Source organism: Papilio machaon, chromosome 7, assembly GCF_912999745.1.
Source record: "Papilio machaon chromosome 7, ilPapMach1.1, whole genome shotgun sequence".
NCBI lineage: Eukaryota > Metazoa > Arthropoda > Insecta > Lepidoptera > Papilionidae > Papilio > Papilio machaon.
The window spans coordinates 1900540-1910931 of NC_059992.1; the positions used below are offsets into that span (position 1 = coordinate 1900540).

The 10392-nt window shown below is 32.5% G+C and overlaps 1 protein-coding gene across 1 annotated transcript; it reads right to left on the reverse strand.

Annotated features, from left to right (window-relative positions):
* Positions 1–4104: 4104 nt before the first annotated feature.
* Positions 4105–10088, reverse strand: LOC106712660. The gene is made up of 8 exons (XM_014505283.2): positions 9917–10088; positions 8951–9042; positions 7481–7600; positions 6973–7108; positions 6563–6696; positions 5689–5919; positions 5298–5469; positions 4105–5024 (listed from the first exon to the last, which is right to left on the reverse strand). Exons 1-8 carry the CDS (start codon positions 9984–9986, stop codon positions 4879–4881), a joined length of 1101 nt encoding a protein of 366 aa, XP_014360769.2. The 5' UTR covers positions 9987–10088; the 3' UTR covers positions 4105–4878.
* Between the last annotated feature and the right edge of the window lie 304 nt (positions 10089–10392).

Here is a 10392-nt window from a genome sequence, read left to right on the forward strand (position 1 = left end):
CCGTTTCGGAGGAGTACGGTGACGAAAACTGTGACACGAGAATTTTATATATTAGATTTGACCAGATTGTAAGTTCAGTTATATTGTCAGTCCGTTTTTTCTGTAACATTTCGCCGTTTGCTTCTTTTATAATATTTTAAATAAAGTATACCAATAAAGCAATATACAACCTTCTAAAGATAACTAAGTTCACAAATGACCCTATTTAACAAATATAAATGTTTTGTATGCAAGCACATGAGTATCAAAACGTGCATTAGCCACACAAAAGGTATACATCCGTAATTAATACTCGCATAGAAACACGTGAGTACAAATGTAATTGCTGTTGTGAACTAAAATAGTCCTAGATAAATTAGGTAACAAAATGTAGGAAAATTTGTTATTATTTACTTTCCTGTTTGGTTATTTCATTTATATTAAATTTATAAATTAATCAATAATATTAGGTAGAAAAATAGTGCGTAACACAGAGAGCTTTGTATATAAATGGAGGATCATGTCATTAGAGACAGACCTAAGTAAAGATGTATGGACTAAATATAATACGGCCAACAGTTACTCGATGTATCCGGTGTCGGCACCGACTAGTTTCGAGCTTGTCGTCTGTCATCTCTTAGGTGGACCGCTATAACGAAATAAAACCAGTCCCAATCTCCCTGAAGAAGAGCCGCCAATGGCCTCGAAACTAGTCAGTGCCGACACCGGATAAATCCAGCGAGTTTTACCCGCTTTATATTTTTAGTTTATAATGATGTTTCATTAAAGATTAAGTAGTCTTAGTGACAACTGAAATAATAGATAGTCCATTAGGAGTAACCAAACTAGTATTGTACCGAAATCCATGTATAGAGTAGTAGTAAAAGGACAGAGAAATGTAGAACTAAAACAATACAGTTCATGCTTTTAACACTTTATTTTCTCATTAATATTCTACTAAACATAATAGATTATTAATGGCCAGGAATTAAAATAAAATCAACAATCGCTTTCGTTTAGAAATAATTCAATCTGAAGAAAAAAAAAACAATTACGTTCTTAAATTACTTTGACATTTTAGCATAGACATTTAAAAGCGATTGTCGACGATAGAATTACGCATATTTAATATCATATATTTTTTAATCTGTGGAACTAATAGCTATTACACATTTATAACATACAATCTTTATAATAATAATAACTTTTTAATGTTTTAAAATATATATCTTCTGCTTTCATATACATCTCTTGACTTATCACATCCTTTAGCCTAACAAATATTTCTCTACTATAGTCAGTGTAAAGAGCTGCAGGAAGACTTTTAACACCACAGAAACATTCAACTTTTACATTTTCAAACAACAATGTCACATACATGAAGTTATCCGCACGTAAATATTTTATTTTTAATAATCAAGGGAATAAAAAAAATTAACGTTGAAAAAATTTTATAGATTTCATTTTTTTTAGTTAGAGTTTTTTCAACACAAGGAAATACTCTTTAGAAATAATAAAACAATCTTTGTTTATTCCTCAGTAACATATTATCGAAAAATATTTAAAAGTTCAATGCTCCTTTGATAATTTCTATTAACATTATAACTATATGCTCTTACAGCGTCATTAATTAATATCGAATATATCTGTTAAAACATACAGACAAATATTATGAATCATAAAATATTTTCTCACTATCGAAATTTCAATTATAATTGCGCTTTAATATGAAGAAGAAAGCGTTACTGGCATTAAGGAAAAATACAAACATTATAAGATTGAAAAGAAAAAAAAAATAAGAACAGAATTTAAAATTGGAAAACAAAACAGTATTTTAATAAGTTAAAGATTTATTAAGAATATTTTTCTTAAAATTAATGAGTAATAAAATATGCAAACTCTGAGAACAATTTGAACAACACAACCACAATCTCACAAAAGGAATCCCTATATCGTAAATGTTTACAAAACACGATCGCAACAAACATTTCAATAAACACTTTGTTCTGACTTGAATAAACACGAAACCTTGGCAGAGAACCAATACAGACTCAATCCAAATAACTTGAAAGGTCATTTCGTACGAACTTAGCAAAGAAACAAATCAAAATTTATTTGTAAAATATTTTGTTTAGAATTTCAAAAAAATCAAATTTACTTTTAATTAAGAAATATTCTCAAGGAAATATTTTAACAAGAATAAATTTATTATTTACTATAAAGATGGACCCAAATTAATGAATAACAATTTTATAGGAATAAGCAGAGTGTACGCAGATTACAAATTAATTTCAGAAATACATCTGCAGTACCGATAATAACGTAATAATTTAATGACTTAACAATAACATTTATTAACGTTTGCCACATTTATAAATATTCTGGTATTAATTAATTATGAGGACAACACTAAAAGCAGTGTGAGAGCGATGTCACATGGGTATTGCGTTGTCTGTGACTACGGAAGCGTTGTTTAAGCAACATTTAATTTATAAATGTGCTCTGACGGAACACATGAGTAATGGTCACCATACCTATGCTCTAAGGTATAATCCCGAAGTGGCAAGCTAAAAGTATTTTTCCAATATCAAACTTCAACCTAACCAAATTGAATTGACTCACCGCATTTACCCGTGCGGCAAAAGGTTTACCGAAAATCAGAAAGTTGCGATTCGCAACGTCCATGTGGCATTGCTCTAAGTTTTAAGTACAACCCACGTTCTCTAATAGACATCAAAAGTACTAATAGCAAGTGACTTGGATATCGCTAGAAATATTATATGGATATACATCTAGTACCTTGTCAGTAGTGATGCAACGGAAGTGTCTTAAAGGAACCAGAAACGGAAACAGATGTCAAAAATAAATTTTAGCAGAAACGGAAACGGAAACGGATGCGGAAACAGAAGTGTAAATAATAATAAAAACATATTTACAAAAATATTTTTTTTCGGTAAAAACAGTTTGTATTCGTTTTTAATTTATTAAGGCATTGGATATCGGTGTCCTTTAGCCTTCAATGTATGTATTTTTACTGTGCTGCAATAAGTTAAAATACGCTTTTTTTTAATTTATTTTCAGGAAACAAAATTACACTATTTACAAATTAAAGCTCGCCAAACCACTCGTGTTGACAAACGACAAATATATTTCTAACTATATAATGATGATGATATATCACATGGTTATCACTTATTCAAAAGTACATTTAATAACTCGTAAGTATGAAATAGTCACATTTTGCCAGTTGTAAAATTTTATATGGACAACAACTAGACAGTTTACTCCAGCAAGAGAAACTGATTGCTTCAAATAGCAGCAGAAAATATTACGCGCTTAAATTCACAAAATAGTACGTAAACAAACAAATGCGACAAGTGCCGAAAGGCTGCGCACGGACTGCGCGTCTCGCGACGCGCATTTGGATCTCTCAGCCGTCGTAAAGTTCCGTTTTATCTCCGTTATAAATGTTGCGGAAGCAGAAGCAGAAACGGATGTTGAAAAGCACGCGGAACTTCCGCACTTGCGGAAACGGAAACAGACATCCGTTGCATCACTACTTGTCAGGGGAAAGTGAACCAGCATGAAGTAAAAAAATGCAAAAAGAATCATTCAATCTTTCAACAAACACCTATAATAAATAGCATGGCAAAGTGTATAAAAAAAATTATTACGTAAATAGTAGAATTAAGGAAAATAATTGTAACAGACGATTTAATTTTATCAAAAATCGACGCATAAAAATAATTTACAACTTTACTTCTAGAAATATATTTTAAATACACGAGCTTCATCTCTATCGTTGAATTATTATAGAAAGCATTTTGTTACGTTTAGTAATCAGTGTTCAAAAATGCTACATAAAAATATATTAGTACAAAGAATTGTAGAGGTTTAAGAAATACATAAAATCGTTAAGTTAATTGAAATGAATTAAGCAGTTAACTGGTAACACCCTGTCTCAGGAGTTCATGTAATTGACATGCAGAAGCTCAGGAATAAAATTTACTTTCATATAAATCTGTGAGAACAAAATAAAATCTATTAGATTTTTAGAAACATAATATAATTTGATGTAAGAAATATCTGATTTGTTTTCCGTATAAAAATAATAGACATTTAAGCGATAGACTTAAGGTATGGGGTCACTAATGCGAATCGACGTAAATATTATATTTATGCGGTTGCTAAGAGTAAATTTCAAATGGCGTGACACTTGTAGTCTAAGAACCAGTGGGAGATCGACCTTTCGCATCTGATAAACATATGGATAATTTTTTATCAAATACTGTTTGTAAGCAAAAATGCTTTGATAATTTGCCTATTGAAGTGCTAATGACTATTTTTAATTTTATTAATTTTAGTCAATTTTTTTTTGCGGGCAACCCTACACGATTGGTTTTGTAATTAAATTATCTTGTAATACTCCTTTGCATTGGTTATCAGATCGGTGTTACTAGTATTAACTTACCTATAACTAGGTGCTTGCCAAATAGCCGTTAACACCTATAAGCGGACAAGCCTACTTAGTAATATTCTCTGGGTTACAAAACTATCAGTTGAGATGAAATTCATTCGGTTATTAAAGAGTGAAGGTAATAAAAGAAAATTGATAAAAATAAATTCAATTAAAAATAGTAATGAACACTTTACGATAGGCCAATTATCATAGGCATGTTTGTTAATAAGTAGGCATTGATAAAAATGTCTCATCTGGTTACAAGATGTGTGAAGGTCGATTGCCCACGGTCTCCTTGACTATTATATACGAACACTATTGCTATTTCTGTTGTTTTCAAAGAGAGTGAAAGGGATGGCAATGTCGAAAAACAGGTGTTACGACATTGAAAATTCACTATAACTTCATCAATTTTTGCGAGCTCCCGTGTCGGTAATTTTTTAATTTATTAGTAGATGAAGCTCATGTAACAGTACGCCACAGCCGACAATCCAAAGAGGATATTGTGGTAACATAAACGATGCAGTCGAATTAGCTTGGATAGTTTCAGTTAGTGGTCGTTTGAGGCTTAACTCGTTCATCTCAACTGTTGAAATAATAGTTACATATTAAATATTGTTTGTTCCATTAAAGGTATGCTATTTTAGTAATAAGAAAAGTTTGTGCCTCTCATTTTTGGTAATATAATGTTACAGGTAACAATGGACTATACATTTTTAAGTTCAAATTTAAAAAAAAAAACGTAAACCAGATCAAATTTAATTTCCAAAAAATTGTATTCATTGTCCAAAAATCAACTGAATTTGAATCGTAAAATCCCTTATTTGTAGTGAAAAATCTAGAAATTACAAAGTAATACCTGATACAGTTTGTTTCTTGAGATCAGCGTACCGTTCTCCAGGGCCGACTTCATCAGGTATGGTGGCCGTGCAGGTGAGCTGTAGTCTGCCATGCGCGGGAGTTCGCAACTCCGCGATCGACACCCACAGAGATATCGGTACTATTTGAGGTTCCCGTGGCTTCTCGCGAATCTATGGTACATTGAGGAAATTAGATGTTCAAATTGTAATAATATGCCCAAACAAGAAATCAAAAATATTACTGAATTTGAAACGAGTTTGTTTAATTTTTTTACCATTTACTTATCTCATACAACATAGGACAAAAGATAGGATTTTTAGACCATAGATTAAATAAATATACCACTGTAATGAGTGGGATAGCATAAAAATAATTATCGTATAAAGTACCTTTTTCATTTCTTCACTTTGCGCTTCATTTAAAGTACATTTGTTATGTTTAGTCGTATTCGGCGTGTTGGTGGTCGTCTCACTAACAAGAGCCCAATACTTGGCGGTATAGTTGAACTCTGGAGCTATATAACGGTGGTGATACTTTCTGTTTTTGTATCCACCACCGCCTTTAGTTCTAGTCGAACTTGATACTCTGTACGAAAAATATTTGATCGAATCCTCCGGTACCTAAAAACAAGCGTGTATTTGTTTCTTTTTTTAAATTTCATTTATAAGAGCAATCAAAGGATCAATCGATTCAATCGATTAAGACTGAAATTTTATTTAAAAAAATATTCTTCAGAGCTTTTTCATGATTATTTTGAGAATTCCACGTTATGTGTTTACATGAATATATGTTACTTCTTTTAAACGACGATTCTCCTCGGTCTATTTAGATCAATTTCCTTAAGTCCTTGTAACAATAAAATTATAACCAGCACGCAATAACTGCAATTACATCGATCCAGTAGCCAGCAAGTGAATTGTTAATGTGGAGAAATTTCTCCATACGTGGTATTCCCATTACATATTTAAATTTTTATGTGTATTGTTTACAGTTAAGTGGAATTCCCACAAGTATTTCCATAAAATTATGTAAATTGTAACAATTTTCGGAATAAGAAGAAGGAAACCCAGAAATAAATACAAACTTATAATCAGAAACAGTCTTAGTTTTGTACATTGTCTAATGAATGGATGAAATTGTAGTTGAATTTGTTGATAAGTTTGAACTTATATAAATAGGTCCAAGTCCAAGTTAATTATGAAATAGGTTACGATTTATCTATACATTATTGTAAATTATTTTGAATTTTTGTATAAACTTTACCTTTTCATTATCAATATACCAGGTCAGTCGGGGCGCGGGCGCTGCCGGGGCACTGGTGCAATTAGCTCGCAGCAACCCTTCAACCACCACATCGGGTTTGCCGAAAGTTATGATCGGTGGATGTTTTTGGGCATCTAATTAAAAATATTTTTTTTTAATTAAAAATTATCCAACAACAGTTAGACTTTGTCCCAGGCACTCCTGGGATCTACGGAAGACTCGAGAAATATAATTAAGGGTTCACGAGTTCAAGAAAAATGGTGGCAACAGGGAGTTCATTGACATCAGTGAAATTTTGAAAGTGGTATACGAGAAAAATGTGAGGAAATCTCTGAGATTAACCTCAAGAAGGTTAAATATATCTTTGTTTGAGAAAGTGGTATACCCAAGAGCAATATGAGTTCACTTACAGACAACAGTGAGCTGATGCGGCGGCGAAGCGGCCGTAAAAATGGGTGTCTCTAGGGACACCTCGCACCAATACAAGCCCGACGCTGAAGGATCCAAGTTTTCGATTGTTATAGAATTCTCAGTAACGAGAGACATCTGCAACAAGGTATACGGTCGACAATCTATATATATAAAAGAAAGTCGTGTTAGTTACACTATTTATAACTCAAGATCGGTCGAAGTGATTTAGCTGAAAATTCATGGGGAGGTAGCTTAGAACTAGAAGACGGATATAGAAACTTTTTTATCTTGTGTGCATTTTTTTATTCCGAAAAAACAATTGTTTCGTTTTTAATTTAATATTTAAGGTATAACATTTGTTACTCAGCTTAAGTAGGAATTGTTTATCTTTCGTTTTGTTGTATGGTTGCTTTTTTGCTATGTCATTTGTTACATGGCTAAAGGCATTTTTTTAATAAAACTTTTTAATTTTTTTATTATTTTATAAGTAATATTTTCGTCACTTACATTTAACTTTCCACCGGGAAATGTGTAATTGGTAAATGGCGGGACTCTCTCGCGAACATATTGCAGTAGTTTAGCACCCGATCTCAGGAATTCCACTTTATACAGTAGTTGCGGAGGTACCTATATGAAAGAGAAATTAATAATATTCTCAAGATTTTAGACTAACTCTCTCTTTCTGCCTACCTCATATACCATTAGATGGTGTTGTCAGCTTTCCTAATTAGACTCAAAAACACTCTGTCCTCGACACTTTAGTCTGAGACTTGGTCTGAGACATTTTTCCATCTAGTTTTGGGTCTACCTTTGACATAGTTTTACACTAATTAATTAAATCTCAGTACATATTGGACTTTACGTTTTATGGGGTTGCGTATATCATTTTATTTTTCATTTTGTTTTATGACATTAATATGTTTTCGTTGTGTATGACTACTATTGCTTTTGAATTTTAACGTCCATCAATTTCACTTCTCACATACATTCAAAAGGTCTTGCTATTCGCTTGGAAATCATAACTACTGTTCTGATCGTACTTTGTTCTATATTTCAAGCTTGGTTAAATAACAACAGAAACTGAATTAATTAAAAGTAAACATTAATTAGCCTTTCATGTCAAATTGGTTGCATACAAAGTTCATGGTAAAAACAACGCAACGCGGTGTTTTCGTTCGCGAGATGAGATCTTTTATTTATAGTAAAACGCGGAGGCGGCGCAGAAAGTGGTTTACTCTGCTATTAAAGTCTTGTGAGAACTTTTAAATAATTGCTTATAACTTTCCTGCACTATTTACTGTTTAAAAGTGTACCTATAATGTACATAAATCTTACTTCTTATCTTATCTATATATATAAAAGAAAGTCGTGTTAGTTACACTATTTATAACTCAAGAACGGCTGAATCGATTTGACCGAAAATTGGTGGGTAGGTAGCTTAGAACCAGGAAACGGACATAGGAACTTTTTTTATCTTGTGTGTATTTTTTTTATTCCGCGCGGACGAAGTCGCGGGTGAAAGCTAGTTAATATTATAAATTCGAATGTTAAAATGGACGAATGGAAAGATGGTAATTTGTTACTAAGTATCTCCAGAACGGCTATACGGAACTCGCTGAAATTTACCATAGACTGGAAGAACATATAGGCTATTTATTACGTCTTTTTTTTTAATTCCGCCCGGACAGAGTCGCGGGTGACAGCTAGTAATTCATCGTAGCTACCGACTAAAATTCCAATAGTTATAATTTTTCCAGATCGACTCAAAAGAAGGGTAACAAATTTAGCGCGTGTTGGGCGAAAACTGTTTCGCCAATTTTGAAGAATGAGTTGTCATCTAATTTGAAATCTTATTAGAATTGGAGTTTTTTGTTGTTTCCAATTAATTATTACTTTAATTTAATTAAGTCACAAGTATGTAAACACCTTTTAAAACTTCTTAAAGTTGAAGAAGTAACGTAAGAACATCAACATCACCTGATGTAGACATCTCATAGTCGCGGAACCGCCTCGTGCGACCCAGCTGGGTGCTGTCAGACGGACATCTACGTCTGTAGCCTGTCCGCTCCCTGAAATAGGCCACCACTTGTACCAATGTACCAGATTTTCATCAACTGAGACATTTAGTTATCACGACTAGTCAATATTTTCTGATTGCTTTCCCATCGCACAAAATTCTTGAGCCAAAAAAAATGAAAGAGTTAAAACGATATCCGCAAGTTTGTTTTTTTGTGGAAACACTTCTATAAAAACACTTTTAGTAATTAATATTTCTTTCCGAAAAAAACAACATTAATAAAATAATATATCCTTTAATACAACGGTTGATGTTATTCAATTGGTGAGATCAATTTACTGATTGACGCCTCTTAATTAAGATCGGGTTTCTCTAAATATATAGTGTGTAAGAGTTAATATCGGTTACGCACATCTACACATAACATTGAAAATATATAATATATAGGTATATAAGACGCCGTGTGTATGAAATGTATTATAACTTAACAATATATTTAATAGTGTCTTGGTGAGAAGGGTATTTAAACCAATGGATTGTCACATCAAATTTATAGGTATAATGGTGTGGAATATAAACATTAAACAGTAATATAGGAAAAGGTCCGGAGGGACAGGCGGACATGTTTGTATAGAGATGACGTCATCCGAGTGCGCGTCCGGGACATGTCAGTGGGTACGGACAATGACGACAGCTATGGTAAAGAACTGACACCCCTTATGGCTTAGTGCGTTATGTATAGCAGCAGTTAAGCAGGTTTATAACTTAATATTCATAAAATATACACATGTAAAACTCACAGTATTTATGAATGGTTTAGGAAGAGATCTGAAAGGGAGGAACATATTGTACCTATCCTAATTAGGCGAAAAGGACAGAAAGATGATAGTAAAATAACAACGAATATATTGTGTATATTTATTTACCTTGTTTTACGATGTGTGTTAAACATGTGATAATTATGAAGCAGGACCATCTTCTCCAGTTCGGCAACATCGCCCACGACTCTAGTCTTCTCTTTACACCATCACTGGCAAATTATCCGCTGCAGAACTGTTCATAGGAAATCCGAACGACGTATCATGCCGCTTTATTCATTCATACTATCTTCACGCGAGCAGTCACTGTAAAAAAATTATAATTTGAGTCGTATTGTTATTAGGAAGTTGTACTAATAAATTATTATAAAGTTAGTAACTAGTAACTAAAGCTTTAAATCTTTTTGAAGGTATCTCTAAAAGGGCTCAATGAATCTTGATGAAATTTGGCATTGATGTAGAGCATAGTCAGGAAAAAAACATAAGCTACTTATAATTTTTTTTTAATATTGCGCGAACGGAGTGGCGGACGACAACTAGTTATAGTTATAAGTTTTTGAAAGGGTTATTTTTGTTTAACTTAT